At 40.4% G+C, this 19990-nt stretch overlaps 1 protein-coding gene across 1 annotated transcript; it reads left to right on the top strand.

Moving 5' to 3' along the window:
* SEC23B (SEC23 homolog B, COPII component) lies at positions 1-19434 on the top strand. Its single transcript, XM_075596265.1, has 20 exons — positions 1-161; positions 3925-4162; positions 4888-4945; positions 6224-6310; positions 7056-7292; positions 7744-7829; positions 8626-8770; positions 9617-9775; positions 10229-10344; positions 10741-10864; positions 12096-12176; positions 12893-12982; positions 13846-13952; positions 14116-14269; positions 14903-14980; positions 15410-15571; positions 15717-15803; positions 16459-16614; positions 17563-17628; positions 18109-19434. Exons 2-20 carry the CDS (start codon positions 3942-3944, stop codon positions 18196-18198), a joined length of 2304 nt encoding a protein of 767 aa, XP_075452380.1. The 5' UTR covers positions 1-161; positions 3925-3941; the 3' UTR covers positions 18199-19434.
* The last annotated feature ends 556 nt before the right edge of the window (positions 19435-19990 follow it).

Genomic DNA, 19990 nt, shown 5'->3' with positions numbered 1-19990 from the left:
CCCCGCCTCCTGACGTCATCAGTGCGGGCAGGCGACGGTCCAACCGGTTTAGAGCTGAGCTGTACTTCCTGAGACAGGAAGGAGACGTCAGCCGGACACAGAGAGCGGCGGCCTAAGAAGCCCGTGTCACCGAGAGCCGGACTGCTGTGTGTGTGAGAGAGGTAAGAAAAGTAATTATTTATGTGTACACTTCTATACACACGTAATCACACTATATACTGTACCTCTACACAATCGTGTATGTATATATATAATATATATATATATACATACATATACATACATATATTTGGCAATTAGAGTGTGTGTATGCAGGGGTAGACAAAACATTAAAAACTTAGGCACCCGTCTGGATTTTTAGGAGCCATAGCTTGGTGTGTGTGTGTGTGTGTGTGTGTGTGTGTGTGTGTGTGTGTGTGTGTGTGTGTGTGTGTGTGTGTGTGTGTGTGTGTGTGTGTGTGTGTGTAAACACACACGCCAAACTCTGGCTCCTAAAAATCCAGAGGGGTGCCTATGTTTTTAATGTTTTGTCTACCCCTGCATATACTCGCACTCTAATTGAGGGATATATATATATATACACACACACACTTCCCTTAGATACAAGTTTGACAACGACGGGGGCAGTCACGGAAGGTTCTCTCCCCCTCCTGTGCATCGCGCCTGTTGCTGTCACTCGATGTTCTGTCTGTACCTCTGCTCCGTGCGTCGCTCTGCAGCACGGTACTCACTGACCTGGCTGTCAATGTCATTTTCCCGACCGACAACCGTGCAACATATCCTACTTAAAGCAAGATAGGTTGTGCTGTTGCTGGTCACAGTGACTGCCGTGTCTGTCAGCACTGTGCTGCTGAGCAGGAGGCAGCGGCGGGACTCTGGCGCCAACAGTGAACGTTTAGGCCAGGGGTACACAAACTGGGGGGCGCGTGATTGTCTTCGCGGGGTTTAGAGGCCCCACGCGCTTCCCGAAGGTACTTAAATTAAATGCAGGGGAAGCAGCAAAGGGCTCTGTAAAATACACTTACCTTGGCTCAGACGGCTTCTGGTGACGCGTCGCGCCCCCTCCTACCTGCCAGCTGCGTGAAATGACGCTCCGGGGTCGAAATGTCATGGAGATGCGTCTGAATCCCGTTAAGTGTTACTGTTGCAGAGGACTCACGTGATGCACATATTGAATGGAAAAAAAAAAGGCAGCTTGAACTGCTGCTTTAAGAAGTCTTAATTGATGCATGATGCGTGTCACTACCAGCAGCATAGTCTGTCAGGGGTGCACAAACTTTTTTTTCCCCCTCCCTGTGCCCCCCTGCCTGCTCTCCCCTCACTGCGCGCACCCCCATCCTTCCCCCCCCCCCCCCCTGCTCGGCTCTGGTGTCAAAGGATGCCGCGGGGTCATGTGATGTCACATTGCCATCGGGTTGCCATAGTGATGCCTCGATGGAAGCCAAGGTAAGTGAAGTTACAGAGGCCTCGCGCGATCCCCGGTATTTAATTGAAATGCCTCCGGGGAAGCGCGGGGCCTCTGTAAACGCTGCGCACCCCAGTTTGCGCACCCCTGGCTTATGCTACTACAATCAAGGTTAGGGCTTTGCTCATTGGCTTTCTGGAAGCAGTTTCTATGTAAGCAACAGGTTATTTAAAGTAAACTGTGTTGTGTATCTGCCTTCACAAATTTTAACATGAATAATGTCATAGGAGCTGGCAAATGTTCACTGCAGCCAAGCCCTTTTGTACTTTGACATCTTGCACACAATTCTCTGTGAATTCTACCTTTAAGACTGATAAGAATATCTTCTTCTCCCTTATTTCCTTTTTAAAAAAATAAATAAAAAATACAAGTTTGATGTTTGATGCAGGGGGCCTCTGGAGCTAAACCCACATAATTTCAGCTCCGGGAACCCCCTGGTTCCAGAGATACATACCTCCGAGGTACGAATGTGGTGCTGGTATCCCTGTGCTGTTTTCAGCTTCCTCATCACATGGGCCCATAGGAAGCCGCACCGGGTGACGTCACGGCTTCCTATTGGCTTTGAAAAGCAGCAATAATGTGAACCCCAGAGTGACTACCGGCACCCGCTATGGAGGTAAGTACCTCCGGAAGCAGGGGGTCCCCAGAGCTGAACGTACTGGTGTTCCGCTCTGAAGACCCCCTGCTTCAATCCTGTATTCAAAAAAGGAGTAGGGAAAAAAACCCAGCTTGGATTGCCTCTTTAATGGTGGCTTATGTCAGAAATGAAATTGCAATATGACAAAGTTCAAATGGTCCAAATGACGTGTGTGTGTGTCTCACACTGTATCACTATTGATTATAGTGCAGTGTAATTCACATGGAGTATAGCTGACCAGGTGTAGAACAAGCACTATTTACATTGAAACAACTTATTGCAATTGTCTTCCTTGGGAAAAATCCAATAGCTGTTAAGATGCAGTTTTGCTTATTTGCATCCTGTTAAAAATAAATATGCTTTAATTCAGTGGCCCAGAGAAAAAGCATCAGATACTTGGAGTTATCTGGCTGTTTTTGTTCATTGTATGGTAACTATGAAGCCATAAATCAAAGTAAGTCAACAATTTTCCACTAGTCATAAGGGCGGATAACATCTCATCCTCGAGATACCAGACACAGATTGTAAAAAAAAATCCAGCCCTTTTTTATTTTGCCATGAAAAAGTTAATTAGATAATAGAACAAAACCTTACATTTGACCTTTTGTGTGAATCTGCTACATTTAACCTATTGAACTTGTCTCCGTCTTAGGAGGGACTAACCCTTTAAAATGTTACTGGTTTATTCTATCTTGGGCCACGTTTATAGTGCCGGCGACGCGACCGATGCTGTCGCCAAAGTTGAACTTCAGTTTTAAACGACGTCGCTGGCGACAAGGCCAGTGACGTCACGAAGGAGGAGGGCAGCGCTCTGTGATTGGTTTAGAGACAGTCACATGTGGCGACTGTCTCTAAAAAAAAAAAATCAAATTTCACTGGCTTCCAAATTTTGGGTCGCGACATCGAGCTTACTATAAGCGCATGCGACAGATTCAATGGATTTATTTTGGAGCTAAGTCGCGTCGCCAGGCACTATAAGCGCAGCCTAAATCAGTTAAAGAAGGAAAGAAAAACGGGTATATGAAAGCACAGTTGGAAATATTTTTCACTTTCTACAAATTTACTTCAATTATTACTGCAGGCTGGATGTTTCCGACCTCCTGCTTTAAGGAACTGTACTTTTAAAACTTAGCCATGTAATGACCTCTTTAGGAAGATGCAATCATCCCTATGAGTTTCTTGCGTATTCTCTAAAATATTTATGATTTTATTTTCATTGGATGCTGTTAATTTTTTCTTATACCAGGTACTTATTGTTCTCCAGTTTTGTGTGATTAAGCATAATATTGAGAAATTGACGAGTAGTCTGTGTTGTAGAAGGCCCCACACAGCCTTTATACAGGAGATTGACGATTGTAACACATTAACACTAGCACTGTGAACATTCTGAACACATGATACATAAAGCTTGGCCCCCTGCAGACGCACTTACCAGAACTCCCTCCTCCTGTCTCTGTACGTTCTCCCTACCTACCAATTAGATTGTAAGCTCCTCGGGGCAGGGACTCCTCTTCCTTAATGTTATGTTTGTCTAAAGCACTTATTCCCATGATCTGTTATTTATATTATCGGTTATTTATTCGATTACCACATGTATTACTACTGTGAAGCGCTATGTACATTAATGGCGCTATATAAATAAAGACATACAATACAATTTCCAAAGCATTTTATAATAAACCGTAATCACATTTTAAACTTACCACTGTGCTAATTACCTAATTGGCCGATAGCGGTCCTTTTTAGTTACAGCTAGATGCACCTTTCCTACTTTTAGTGTCTTACCAATGATTTAACAGTTGTCTTTGGTTTTTTTCTCTAGATCGCCTGCGTTTTTTCATGGCTACGTACTTGGAGTTCATTCAGCAGAATGAAGAACGAGATGGGGTTCGTTTCAGCTGGAATGTGTGGCCCTCCAGCAGGCTGGAAGCCACAAGGATGGTTGTACCGATGGGCTGCCTTTTTACTCCCCTGAAGGAACGCCCCGACCTCCCTCCCGTACAGTATGAGCCGGTGCTTTGCACAAGGCCGACTTGCAAAGCAGTCCTTAATCCACTTTGGTAAGACCACTGTTACCTGTAAGGCACCAATATTGTAAGGCTTCCACGTTGTACATTCATACGAAAGGGGTAAAAAGGACCTTGTAAATGCTTTATTTTACAGTGGGTTTCAGAAATTGCTTCTGTATTTGTTAAAGCCGTGCTGGGTATCTAAATTTGCATGTTTGTAGTCCGTCCTTATGTTAAGTTCTGGCTAATGCCCTGGTACTTGGAGATTGGTTAAATGTATTGCTAAATGAATGTTGTGGTCTCTTACATCACTAAAAAGGTTTGGATGATGTTGGCCATTTGTTACCGTTTTCCTGGGTGCCTTGTACAGATCTGTTTTGCAAGTTAATAATGTCCTTTACTTCCAAAAATTGGAACCACAGCTGGGGCTGTTTATTTCATAACCGCGCCAATGTTTTGGTCTGAAAAGTGGGTGCTATAAAAAAAAAAAAACCCCATTCAAAAACTGCAGGTACTCCATCTGAGTAGTGACGCACGTCTAATATATGGATTTGCTAAACCTCAGCCAGTGGTGGTCGAGCAAAAAATGTATTTGCGTTATGCAAAGTTGTTACTTTCTATTTTGTAAATGTGCTTCATCTCTTTTTATTAGCACAGTAACTCAGTAATGCTAGCGGTGAAAGGCCAAACTCGTGTGGATTGCACATTGAATTCATTTGGTGCTTTGGTGCTATCCCTGTTATTTGCTTTATCTAACACGTGTCTTCCTTTTGCAGTCAAGTTGACTACAGAGCTAAGCTATGGGCATGTAACTTCTGCTTTCAACGAAATCAAGTAGGTGGCTCACTTTTAAATTACATGTGACCTAAAATCATTAAATCATTGAATCCCTTATAAAAATGTCTTGTACACTGATGTCCTTTGACTTGTGTGTGTGTGTGTGTGTGTGTGTGTGTGTGTGTGTGTGTGTGTGTGTGTGTCTATATACAGGTAAACCCCGTTATAGCGCGACCTGTTATAACGCGAATCGGTTATAACGCGGTTTTCACGCGGCTCCCGTTTAAAAAAAAAAAAACACTCACTCCCTGCGCACACTCTCACAGCTCTCAGCACGCTCTCAGCACACAGCACTCATAGCTCTCAGCACACAGCACTCATAGCTCTCAGCACTCACAGATCTCACAGCACTCACAGCACTCACAGATCTCACAGCACACTCTCACAGCACACTCTCACAGCACACTCTCACAGCACACTCTCACAGCACACTCTCACAGCACACTCTCACAGCACACTCTCACAGCACACTACACCACACCTCCCACTCCCCCTCCCTACCTTTGGTGTCGGCTGCTGAGATCGGAGCGGAGCTGGCATCAGGAGGGGGGGGGGGTGTCGGGAGGAGGGGGGGGGTGTCGGGAGGAGGGGGGGTGTCGGGAGGAGGGGGGGTGAGTGAGGAGCAGGCTGAGACTCGGAGGGCCGCGTGGGCTATGCCGAGGAGGGGGGGTGAGTTAGGAGCAGGCTGGGACTCGGAGGGCCGCGTGGGCTATGCCGAGGAGGGGGGGTGAGTGAGGAGCAGGCTGGGACTCGTAGGGCCGCGTGGGCTATGCCGAGGAGGGGGTGTAGGTGTGGGGGCATGGGGGGGGGAGGAAATGGATGCCGGTGGTGGGAGGTAAGGAGCAGGTTGCGGCTGGACTCGCCGTTGCTAGGGGACGTGTAGGGCTTCCGGCCACCCCTTCCCTCCCTCCTCACTCCCTCCCTCCCGATCGGGCGCGCGGCGGCCATTTATTTTTTAAATTAGCACAACCCCGGGTCTAGCGTGGTCGGATCGGGTGGCCCCCGAGGACCGCGCTATAACGGGGTTTACCTGTATATATATCTCTCTCTCTCTCCAATATACATAAACCCTTTAACCGTGTGTGTCTGTTTTAAATAACTTAACCCGCCCCCCCCCCCTCCTCCACTGGACCCTTTGCTCCCCATGCTGCTTTATTTTTCATTTAAAAAAGGGGTAGAGGGAGAATACGTTAGGTGGGACTGCTAATTGAACATTCATGTGCATAAAGGAAATGCAGTCCAGTGATTACATTGCATGGTGTATTTTTTGCACAGTTCCCTCCAACGTATGCTGGAATATCGGAAGTGAATCAGCCTGCAGAACTAATGTCACAGTTCTCCACCATTGAATACATAGTTCAGGTATGTTCATATGTTCAGCAGTTTTATGTCTGAGATGAAGTACCTGGGACAGCTTTAGACTCTGAAATTATTTTGCCTCTTTATCTCCAAATCCCAGATTGCCACAAATGCGTTGCTCACAACTATTGACTCTGGCAATTATTTCATAATGGTTGATCTGCTTTGAAATATTGTGGTTGAAATCACTGAGTTTGTGTCTTGCAAATCTTACTGAGGCGCAAAAAAAATGTTAAAACGACTATTATTTTAGTCCATTGTCATTGTGTTTTTTTTTTTTTTTTGTGTGTCAATGGCCAAGGATATGGAAAGACCAATTAAGTACCCCTTTCAGTTTCCCTTTTAGTGATGGCTTTTGAAATGCAAATGACAATCCATAAACTGCTAATTCATTTCATACGGAAAAGTGCAACCAAAGGGAAGATGTGTTTGTTTTTGTTTCCCCCCCCCCCCTCTAGGTTTGCATCTAAATATCTTTTTGAATATGCATAGTTACTCTTGTATCTTTGAAAACATTGAATTGGCTTTTTACAGCATTTTAGGCCTGAAAACGGGTTTTTGACAATTGTACTTTAATAGCTACTCTGCAGTGTGAATGATCACATGCTGTATATTTATTATCTGAAAACGTGACAAAAAGTAATTTACTAAAAGGTTATTAGCGGACAATAGTTCTTAATTACATTGCTGTATTGAGATGTCATAATGAAATTGTGTTCCCGAATTGGATTTGCTTTTGTTATTACAGCGAGGGGCACAGACACCACTGATCTTCTTGTATGTGGTGGATACATGTTTGGAAGAGGAAGACCTGCAGGCTCTCAAGGAATCCTTGCAGATGTCCCTCAGCTTGCTGCCCCCAGATGCTTTAGTCGGTCTGATCACCTTTGGCAGAATGGTGCAAGTACATGAACTAAGCTGTGACGGGATCTCTAAAAGCTACGTCTTCAGGGGGACAAAGGATCTGACTGCCAAGCAAATACAGGTGGGCAGTGGAGGACTTTGCTGTGACCTGTTGATATTGTTGCATAGCTGCTAAATGACAGGTTATCAGGTGATTCATTGGGGATTCTGGTGAGGTGTACTGCCCTTTGTACATAGATTTAAAGACGAAAGTACATTTCAAATACCTGGTATTTACTGAACAATCTTCTGTGTTGGAGTATCCTTCAAGCTTGCCTTGAGCCACATTAGGACAGATTTACAATGCAGTGTGTGAAATACTGCTATTTATAATAATAATTAAAAAAAAAAAATCTCTTCAAAACAATTTTGTAAAAAAAAAAAAAATTATTTGCTACATTTAAAGTAAAATACATAAAGTATTAATCGGTATGTTTCATATCTCATTGCTTCTTTGAACACGCTGCTTACTATAAAACAAGTATTTGTTTGTTTGCTGTTTTTCTAAATATGGATACTTTTTTCAAATATAGGACATGTTGGGTCTTTCGACGCCTGCAGCCCCGGCACAACAAGGAAGGCCACTGCAGCCTCAGGAGCAGTCTTTTATGTCAAGCCGGTAAGATGCCTGTGCAGTGATTAGTGGGCTATTTAAAGCTGGCTTTTAACTATTGATATTTTATTATAAGTGGTAGCTAAATCGCCTCATCTTTTAGAGCGTTTTAAAGAATATGTATAGGTCTTTCCGGCAGTGAAATCCTATATGGCGTTATTGCTAGGTGTTTAAAGCTGCAGTTCAGTCAATATTCTGCATGTGTATTTTTTTTTTAATAAATCAGTTTTGTAGTAAGAAAAAATACTTTTAGCATTTTCTGTTTTTAAAAAAACAACTTTGAAAGACCAATTTTCTTGTATTCTATTTTAACAACCATTTGCTAAGGCACTGCCCCTTCATGTCCTGTCACAAGCTCTGGCACACCCCTTTGTCAGCCCTGCCCTCCCTCTAGCACATGTCAGTGCAGGAGTGCTCATGAATATTCATGAGCTTCCACTGAGTGACAGAAGCAGAAAAAAAACAGATCCCTTCACTAATGTCACCAAATTACATGGAGAACGAATTGACCTGCAGCTATACAGTTCTTTAGGTAATTAGAGATTGCACACATGAAACTATTGAAGTAAAAAAAAAAAATTAAAAAAAAAAAAAAAAAAAAACTGCGGCTTTAAGGTGTTGGTGATTGACATGGAACCAACAAGGTGCTACTGTATCTATTAGGGGGTAGGAATTCATTGTATGTTCAAATAGTATTTGTGCAGCATTAAGGCACCCGTCCTGTGGTATACAAGGCTAAATATTTGTTTGGGTATTTAATGTTATTGTAATACACTTTTTTTTTTCTCTTTGTCAATTTCAGGTTTCTGCAGCCAATTCACAAAATTGACATGAATTTAACAGATTTACTTGGGGAGTTACAACGTGACCCATGGCCTGTGCCTCAGGGTAAAAGACCTCTTAGGTCTTCTGGAGTAGCTTTGTCTATTGCTGTGGGATTATTGGAGGTACAGTACTTACTAATAATACACCCCCTTTTTTTTTTTCTATCATACATTTTTTTGATATTATTTTTTAGCTGTTCGAAAGGAGCTAAAAAAAGAAAAAAATTTACGTGCAAGATATATACTTTTGTCAGCCATACCAAAATGGCACCAAACATTGTAATTTCCCAGATTGTTTATACAGTATTTGATTTTAAGATTTGGATAATGGAAAGTAAAGGAGTAATTGTTGTACAGCAATATTAAATAAGTGTAAAGACACAGGAATGTTATTAGAAAAGTGCACTGCGTTACATATTTGCACTGCATTACATATTTGCACTGCGTTACATATTTGCACTGCATTACATATTTGCACTGCATTACATATTTGCACTGCATTACATATTTGCACTGCATTACATATTTGCACTGCATTACATATTTGCACTGCATTACATATTTGCACTGCATTACATATTTGCACTGCATTACATATTTGCACTGCATTACATATTTGCACTGCATTACATATTTGCACTGCATTACATATTTGCACTGCATTACATATTTGCACTGCATTACATATTTGCACTGCATTACATATTTGCACTGCATTACATATTTGCACTGCATTACATATTTGCACTGCATTACATATTTGCACTGCATTACATATTTGCACTGCATTACATATTTGCACTGCATTACATATTTGCACTGCATTACATATTTGCACTGCATTACATATTCGCACTGCATTACATATTCGCACTGCAGTGCTCATTATGTAACTAAAATATTGCATTTTGTTTGCCTCCCTGTGTTTATATTTTCTATTAATTTTGTAATGCTTATGTTTTTTTCTAGGGAACCCTTCCGAACACCGGGGCTAGGATAATGTTATTTACAGGAGGACCACCAACACAAGGCCCCGGCATGGTAGTTGGAGATGAACTAAAAACACCAATTCGCTCTTGGCATGATATAGAAAAGGACAATGCGCGTCTCATGAAGAAGGCTACCAAGGCACGGACATTCCTTTTATTCTTTTGTTGGGGCGTCCTTTAGGTGGGGGGGTGGGGTAAAGGCTTTCTTGGGTCAGACAATGGAAGGCTTCAGGAACGCTTGATGTGACTTTTTCACTGCCCGGAAGCCTGTAACACAATGCAGCTCTCTGTGTTGCAAATATGTCTTTCAAACGGGCTACATCTCCAAGGAAATCTTTTCTGTATTCTCTTACTTTATGTAAGCATTAGTGAAGATGACAGCAGTATGGATAAATGAATTATAATATACCCAATTGTACCTGCTTTATCTGGGATAAGATGCACATACATGTAGTCACTTGTGTATACAGTATATCTGATTTTAAAAAAAAAACTTGTATATCTATGTAGTCATTTTTGCTTACATTTGTGTGGATGGCGTCCTTTTTGCATTACAATGCGCTGTATCAGTGACACTATTCTATTTCCACAGCACTATGAAGCATTGGCAAACCGTAGTGCAGCCAATGGGCATTGCATTGACATTTATGCTTGTGCACTGGATCAGACAGGTCTTCTGGAGATGAAATGTTGTTCAAACCTCACTGGGTATGTTATCAATATTCTAATATATTTGCATGGTATGTTACACACTGCACCCAAAATAAGCACATTCAAATGATCGATAAATGGTGCTCCCATTAAGACGACGATGCTATAGCAAAAATATATACCCTCCCAATAGAGAAGTGGGGACAGAAATAAGTATTCATTGTGGGAAAAAATACACCATTATTGAAACAACATAATTTCACCAACACACTACAAGATACATTCATCCATATAAAATATAACAAAAGAAATACACAAATATGTAAAGCAGCAAGTCCTATGTATCAAAATTAATCCTATGGTAGGACAAGTAGTTTTGATCTAGTAATTCCTATTTCTCGTGCCGGCTAATCTTGCGTCTTTTTTTTTTTTTTTTAATGTTTTCATTTGCAGAGGTCAGATTGTGATTGGCGATTCTTTCAACACATCTCTGTTTAAGCAAACATTCCAGAGAGTTTTCAGCAAAGATGTAAATGGAGAATTCAAAATGGCCTTTGGAGCTACTCTTGAAGTCAAGGTGAGCTCAGATCTATTGCATAATTAGAACACACTTCCCTGCAGTCTTGCTTTCAGACAATGATGGATCTACAATTATTTAAATCCTAAACTGGTCATCTTGAACCCTGTTTGGGTGACTAACCCCCAGACGTCCTTTTTTTTTTTTTTAACCATTAACCTCTTTGCTGTTGGAGGCAATAATGCTCAGAGCAGCAGCCTTTTTATGATTTTCGGTCTAGTAAAAAAGAAACTGGTTTTGGAGTTGGAAACTCCCAGAATTCAGATTAGATCAATTTTTAAGTCCTATATTTTTCCTGTGCACCAACATGGCATGTAAGTTCTGTGTAGAGAATCGGAGGCCGGCACAATGTCTTTCTGCCAGTTTACAATGGGTGCAGCACAGAGACACACATTGCTGCTAATGAGAGATGTTCGATACAAAAGCCACTCATCATGATTTTCTTATATAATAGAAGATATAATTGACTGCAATTTATTGGACAGCTGTCGTCCGTTTTCACACTTTATTTAGCTCACAAGGAATGTTCATTGAAGCTGTTATTTAGATCATTACAAGACACATGATTTTATTTTTTTTAAACCTGCAGTTGAAGCAATGGCCTACATGTGTTTTATTTAATAAAAAAAAACTCAGTTCTGTACGATGAGAAAATACTTGAGGCATTTTTTGGGGGGAAAAACTATTTTTAAAGATATTTTTAATGTATTCTAATGTAACAAGCATTTTTGCTTCTATAGCAACCATTTACAAAGTCGCATCCCCTTCCTCTTCGGAGACAGGCTCTGGCACACCACATTTACCCTCTCTCTAGCAGTGCACCAGTTGTATCTAGTGCCCGCCTTGTCGCATGATCTTCCACACACAACTTTGCATCTTGGATCCTCTTCTGCAGCACTAACCGTTATTTAAAGAACCCCCTAGCCGAATCATTGCCGATCGATCGGCAACTTAGCTTATCGGTGTGCAGATTGTATTGAATGGAAATGTCTTTTAAACGGCAGCTTCAACTGCAGCTTTAAAGCAATACTTGCGCTATATAGGTGTTGGGCATTATACTTGTTTTCTCTTGGCTTCTAGTTCTCTTAACTATTTAACAATGTGAATGATTAAGAACCAGCATTATAAGCATCTAAAAAAAAAAAAAAGTGGTTACACTCTCCTAGTTTTAGGCACAATTTATTCTGTGGGGTTTTTTCTTTTCTGTTAAGTTTCTTTTTGTTTCTAACAGACTTCGAGAGAGCTGAAAATTTCAGGTACTATTGGACCATGTGTTTCCTTAAATGTGAAAGGACCCTGCATATCTGAAAACGTAAGTACATCTGATTTTATAAAGTACAGGCATACCCCGCATTAACGTACGCAATGGGACCGGAGCATGTATGTAAAGTGAAAATGTACTTTAAGTGAAGCACTACCTTTTCCCCACTTATAGATGCATGTACTGTTCTGCAATCGTCATATATGTGCCTAACTGATGTAAATAACGCATTTGTAACAGGCACTATAGTCTCCCCGCTTGCGCACAGCTTCGGTACAGGTAGGGAGCCAGTATTGCTGCTCAGGACGTGATGACAGGCACATGCGTGAGCTGCTGTTTGCCTATTGGGCGATATGTCCTTACTCGCGAGTGTCCTTAAACCGGGGTATGCCTGTAATGCAGTCCCAGGAGGAGGACGGTTAAGCGGGGGGCCTTGTGTCACTGAAAGTTGTCTTAAAATCAGTCCAACCTTTCCACCCCACCCCCGTTAGTGGGCCTTAGTGCAGTAAGGATTCATTTAAAGAGGGTGACTGTTTTTATGAACATAATTTGCTGTAAAGCACTTCTCAAGGAAGCCTTTGAGCAACCTGTCCCGAATCAGAGAAGCAGTTCACAACATATTTAATCGGGGAGTCTGCTTCCACATGAGTAGAAGACAAGTTGACATGTAACCAATTCTCTAAAAGTAGCAGTTTGATTTGCTGGCATAAGTTCTAAACTCAGTCGAGTCTCAAGCTAAAATAACTCCCATTATTTGTTCTCCTTAGGAACTAGGTGTTGGTGGAACATGTCAGTGGAAGATTTGTAGCCTTGATCCAAGTACAACCCTCGCTGTTTATTTTGAAGTGGTAAATCAGGTAACTGTGTTTTTTTTTTTTTTTTTTTCCCTCTCTTTCCTGAGCCCGTCAAATTTGGCAAACTTTTATCTTGACTTGCTGTTTACGACTAAATATTTTAGAGAACAAAGGTGTTTCTGGTAAAAAGATTTGGCCTCCAGTATTTTTCTACCTTGGAGAGAGAGATGTTATAATGCTACGTATGCTAATCAACCCTTTAATACAATTTTTTAGAAGACAATCATGCTCTCTAATTGTATTTTAAGTAAATTATGTTTCTAATTGCAAAAGTGCTGACTTGATGTTGCATATTTGCTTTATATTGAACTATATCAGTAGCCAAGTGGTGAAAGACACTGCCTTTTGATGTAGATTAACCTGGCTCGATTTCCATTGTCTGCTCCTTTTCAACATTGGACGTAATTTTAATGTCTTATTGTCTCGGGCACAACCAAGCCTTAAAAATTTTTTTTTTTATGGTGTGTTAAAAAAATGACACCCTCCACTGTACAGTAAATAAAAATAATTGTGTTTTTGCATATCTCAGACAGGTCTGCAACCCTGTCTTTACCCATTATCGTTTAGCAAACGGTGTTTCCACTGTAGCCAGGTATTCAGGGTAATGACATGAAAATGTGCACTGTGTCACTTTTTATTTTTCCATTTTGACGTTGACCCCTATAAGCTTATGAGAAGTCGCAGGCACCAAACTTTGATTGTAAACTCCGTGGACCAAGGGTTCATTTTGCCTGTAAACCTCTGTGTACATTGTCGGCTACATTAGAAAGTTCAAGTGTAATTACAGAACTCTGATTTCTGTCCGTTCATAAATGAAACCCATGTACTAACCTCCATGTATATCAATGCCTGTTTTGTTTCTTTAGCACAATGCACCTATACCTCAAGGTGGACGTGGAGCGGTGCAGTTTGTCACCCAGTACCAGCATTCCAGCACACACAAACGGATCCGAGTCACCACAATTGCTAGAAAGTAAATCCTTTTTTCTTCCATGTTTTTAAGGGTGGTTTGTGTAGTCCTCTAGTGAAATAAAACTGGGCAATGTGCAAGATAAATTACTTGGACATCACCTCAAATGGGAAACTCTCTCTTGCTGCGCTACTACCAATATTTACGGCTGTCTTTCTGTTACTAGTTGGGCAGATGCTCAGAGCCAGCTCCAGCACATAGAGGCAGCCTTTGATCAGGAAGCAGCAGCGGTGCTAATGGCGCGTCTGGGGGTGTACAGAGCCGAGACTGAGGAGGGACCGGATGTTCTCAGATGGTTGGACAGGCAGCTCATCAGACTTGTAAGTGCTGTGTCATACTGTAATACCGAAGTTATACTATAGAACGGCACACACTGAAATGACGTGTATTACAAATTCAATGTATCAAGAGATAATGTAGTTTACCTTCCAACTATATTTTGTTCCTTTCCAGATTTGAAAATAAGTGGTCACACTACAACATTAAATTTAGCTTATACGGACAATAAATATAGTAAAGAAATTAATGTTCACTTTTTTTTTTTGTGACGTTTTAGTTGGTGATATACATTTTGATTGGTGTTCCCAGTTTCATGTCTACTTAAAATCCAGTTTAAATTATAAATGTATTTGAATTCTAGTGCACATCACTCTCCTTTTGGGGGAAGTGCATTTCTACATGCAGCCAAAACCAAGTGCAATAAATAAGTACTGTCAGTATTACTTTTCATCACGCAGTGCACAATCACCATATTTACAATAGTCACACTTAACAAAGTATTAATAACGAGGAGTTTAGAATCAAATGATATTAAAATAAAATTATAAGCGCATGATCTTGAATACTTCATTATTAATGTGGCCACTTTGTGTGTTCAGGGCTTAATGATAATTGGAAAGCTGAAATGTCTTGTGAGCATTAATCATCTAGTTCTAAATTCCTCCTTTTAACAGTGCCAGAAGTTTGGACAGTACAACAAAGATGACCCAACTTCCTTCAGACTGTCAGACTCGTTTTCTCTTTATCCTCAGGTAAGAATACACATGTCCTGTCCAAGATAAAACAAAATTTTTTTTTTTTTAAGTTAATAAATTATGGAATAAGACAGACAATCTATTTTTAATATTGCCCCATATATTTTGGACACGGGCCCTGTCGGAAAACAGTATTTAGGGTGGTTTCTCCCCCCCCCCCCCCGCTTCACTCACTTGTTAGACCATATATTCCAATAACCATTGCAAATCATCACAATAACTTGATCTGTTTGATTACAACTTTTTTAATTTCGTATTTCTTACAGAGATGCAATTGTACAAAACTTTAGAAAAACGTGCTTTTCTTTTTTCCCCCTCTTTCTGTGTTATGCCAGTTTTCCTTGGTAAATATATACTGCCTATACGGTCAATGTGTATATTAATTTATTTTTTTCGATTTGGTCTTTCCTTGAAAAAAATATATAGTTTATGTTCCATTTAAGAAGATCACCTTTCCTTCAAGTGTTTAATAACAGCCCTGATGAGTCATCGTATTATCGTCATCACTTCGCTAGACAAGACTTGACCCAGTCTCTGATAATGATCCAACCCATTCTCTACTCTTACTCTTTCTATGGACCTCCAGAGGTAAGCACAGAACCTCTCAACTTCAAATGAAAAACAGGCGTGCAGCTGCAGTAACCGTATCCATTAACATTCAACACCGCTTTTCTCACTACTATGAAGACTTGTCTTCATTCCTCATTAATACATATGTTCTCTTCCTCCCCAGCCTGTGCTGTTGGACAGCAGTAGCATTTTACCTGATAGAATTCTACTTATGGACACCTTCTTCCAGATTGTAATCTACCTTGGTGAGGTATGTTGGTTTATATAAAGCATGGGGAGCAGATCAGGACTATTTGTCTGGCATAATTTCTTATACATTAAGATTTTATACATTAAGATTTTATACCCTACGTGATGGGAAATGTATATATATTTTATTTACTTTTGTACTTTCCCATGCCAGTGTTTATCCCAAGCACATTTTATTTGCATTTGCTACTGCAATTCTAGGAAGCTTTTCCAAACATCTACTCATTTTATAGTAAAGAAGCACACTTTGATCATTTTGCCACTAGTCCAGCTTCAAAATATGACCAAGAATCATTGCACAGAAGTTCTTAACCGTTTCTAAATAAACATGCAGTGGTGTATCCTGAAACTAAGTTGCTGTTGTGCTGCACTTCAAAATAATTTCAAGGAAAATGTGCAGCTTTGTAAAGTTCTTGGATACTTCCAAGAATTCCATGTCATTTCACCCTACAGTTTAGCAGGCTGATCCTGCAGAGGCAACCTGATCCAAGCAAAAATTATAATCATTACTTATTTTCTCCTATATTAACTGGAAACAAGATATGCTGTGGCATTTGTGGGTTGCGCGTGTGTTCATTAATCCCAAACCCTGACTTTCTGCTGGATAGTTCCTTCACCACTTGGTTTCTTGACTTGATTTTTTTCTGTCTATGCAGACTATTGCACAGTGGCGCAATGCGGGCTACCAGGAAATGGCTGAATATGAGAACTTTAAACATCTTCTGCAAGCACCATTGGATGATGCCCAAGAAATCTTACAAAGCAGATTCCCAATGCCACGCTATATCAATACAGAACACGGAGGCAGTCAGGTGAGTTATCTGTGCCTCAAGTCTTATGATTTTAATAGTCCTAATTTTGAAAACCACAAAGGCTATTCTATACATCAGAATACTTTAATATTTACTGCCTCAATAGAAACTGTCCAAATGAAAAGAAAACCAATACTTAAGGGATTAAAGATAAAAGCATGTAGTAGATTCCATTGATAGTGCTTCACTTAAAGGCGCAGTCGGTAATAATAATAATAAAAACAGGAAGTCCTCAAATATATGCAGGCTCTTAAAATCCTTTTAGTACTCCTTTAACTCCTTCAGTGCCAGAGGGTACTGCCGCCTCCATGTCCATAGACCCGCTGGCACTAATGGTTCACGTGATGCCTTCTGGGCTTCCGTACGCTGGATCGGAAATGAAGTAAAAAATGCAGGGATCCCCCCCCTCACAAACTGCCTCTTAAAAAAAAGAGCAACGGACCTCTGGGGTGGCACGTCATGACGTACGTAGGGTCACTGAAGAGGTTAATAAGTTAACAGCGACCTAGGTACTCTGATTTAGAACATTACATGTGATAAAGACTGATAATGCTAAATATTTAGAGTGCTTAAGCTATTGTGGTAGGTTTCATTTTAAAGCTCTAGTGCCATGTACATCCCACCATGGGCAAAATATAGCAATCTGCCGTTATTCTAACTAGGACCCAGTGATGTCTGAGAAGTGATGCAGTTGTACCCAGCAGCGTTAAATATTCAGATGGCTGAGCAAAAATTGGGGAACTGTATATTAAGACTTTCATCCAAAAAGGTGGCACTGCTGTTTCTAAAGAGGCAGTAAAGGAGCTTAATTTAATCAAACCATTAACAATGTATTTGATTCAAAGTCTGACTTCCCTAGAAAGAAAACCGAACCACATTAAGATCAGCAATCCAGTATTTTTGTTATAATTCTAACAATTTTTGCACTTGTGTTTGTTCTGTTTCTAGGCTAGATTCCTTCTCTCCAAAGTCAATCCATCTCAGACACACAACAATCTGTACAACTGGGGACAGGTAAGCTAAAATACTCGTTACATAGGATTCAAATTGTATGTTTAAATCACCTAGCATTACTTGGCAGTAACGGGCTGCAAAGAACTTCTTTTAAGTGTTCTGTTAGAGGTTTGTTTGAAAGCTTGCGATACTTAATGTGATCTTATGCGGGTCCTTGCAGCTTTAACAAAGTTTTACTAAGGGAAATCAAAATGGATTACGTTCTATTGAATTCATAAAGATATATTTGTTGTCACAGCGACAAATTGGTCAGTGCCTTGAATACATGATTGGCATTAGGGTTGTAGATCAGACTGATGGGGTTGGGATTTACCACTTTCTCAGTCCTGAGCTGGAAACTATGAAACTTGTTTTTTATTTATTTTTTTAATCGATAATGGAGCATACTGTTTTTCACTTGGCTGCGTCGGCTTTGTTTAAGTCACGACTGCTTTTAGGCTTCGAATAATGCCGCAATTTATCATCTGTGCTTCTTTTCAGGAGTCCGGAGCACCAATCCTAACCGATGATGTCAGTCTACAAGTGTTCATGGATCATTTGAAAAAGCTGGCTGTTTCTACTGCGTCGTAATTTCTCAAAGTTTGGACGGAAAGAGACATTCAACCGCAGGATATTAAACATATGATGATTTTAGAAAAACATTCCCCTTTTTAGTTTCAAGGAACTAATCAACCAAACGTTTTAGATCAAGTGTAATAAGAAATCTGAAGTTTAAATTTTTCTATGTAGCCCTGTTTAGGTCTTAACTTATTGTTGTTTTTGTAGTATTTCAGGCATAATTGCAATCTCTGAATGTTAACCTTGGCTGTATATAGCTTCAATTTGCTTTTGTACATCCTAGTTTTTGGTCTGTGTAAACCTTTCCGTACATTCAAACTCCTAGTAAATCCTTCTGCGAAAAGAATTAGCATGCTTTGTGATGCAATAAAACTGGAAAACAAAGACGATTGTGAAATTGAACTGGACACCATGTTGCTTAAATAATATTGTTTAAATTGCCTGTGCCTTTTTATTGAAAGGCTTCACCTCTTTGCAAAGCAATTGATTTTACAGGGTTCTTGACAACCCCTCCTTATTTTAGTTAAAATAACATTTCACTGCAGGGGGAATAAAAGAAATCATTGTGAAGGGTGAGAATCCTTTAATGTTTTGTTACATTATACCTTTCTTTATATAATCTAACTTTTTTTCTTTTAAATTGTCAATCTGCATTTCTTTCCCCCCCTTTGTGAAACATAAGCTATAAAAACTAAATTTATAAATGAAAACATTTCGATACAAGAGATGAGATTTCTAATTAGACGTGCTAACATGTTTTTACTCCATAATGTGACTTTAGGGTGGTTTATCTCCCTAATAGCAGTGCACAGGCTAGATCAGGTTCATAGAGGCCTCTGATTGCTCACTGTTGGTGTAAAGCTTTTTCTTATCTAAATTTTGTTAGACACGGGTGACCACTAATCTTTTAGAATATACACCGTCCTATGCATCTGACTGTTTTTCACCATTTGACAATATAAAACAAAGTACACCTGATTAAATCATTCAAAATTATGTTAACTGTACTGTAGTTGGTGGACGTCAACTCTGCCTGACTTGTGTAAATAACTGCAAAAAAGTTACTTAACACAGGGCATACACTTAAGTACTCATTTAAAACCTTACAGTTCCAGTCTTAACCATTTGTCTAGAGATGTAAGGATCAATGGTCTGTGTGTGTGATTTTGGTAAAGAAACCTGTGCCCTGGTGCAATTCTAGTAAAGCTAATTACTGATCACAGAAATAAAGATATTGATAGATATGAACCATACTCTTGTTACGGTCATTGTGTGGTGGGACTAGGGGGTATGAAGTACCATTACTATTATTTACAAACCCAATGGTTCCCCACCCCCTTTTTATATTGGCAGGGTTATAAGTTACACTTTCTCTTTAAAGATGAAGGGATTTATTTTATGAAGACTGGCAACTGTGTTGCAGCATACATATTGTAGCAGTCTTCATAAAATACAGTCAAGAGCTTTTCCTCAATGTTTTATAAATGTAGCTTACCACCGTACCACTACTTCAACCGCGCCGTATTCAGAGATCCTTAAGATGCTAAATTCCATAACACAACCCCTGCAGTGCCCCATTGAAGTACTGTGTACATCAATAAAAGGGCCACCTCAGGGTCCCTTATGACATGCACTAAGTGTTCTTGCTCATTAGAGCGCCATTTAGCGCACTAAATTGAGGGTCTGGGCGAGTGGCCGCACGCATTCCCTCTCTGTCTGGAAATTGCACAGAATCACGTGATCGCTCCAAAGAGCGGTCACAGGAGCAGGAAGTGCCATGGGATCTGTGGCCACAGAGATGGCA

This window comes from Ascaphus truei, chromosome 4 (genome assembly GCF_040206685.1).
Source record: "Ascaphus truei isolate aAscTru1 chromosome 4, aAscTru1.hap1, whole genome shotgun sequence".
NCBI lineage: Eukaryota > Metazoa > Chordata > Amphibia > Anura > Ascaphidae > Ascaphus > Ascaphus truei.
This window is presented reverse-complemented; position numbering and strand designations above follow the sequence as displayed.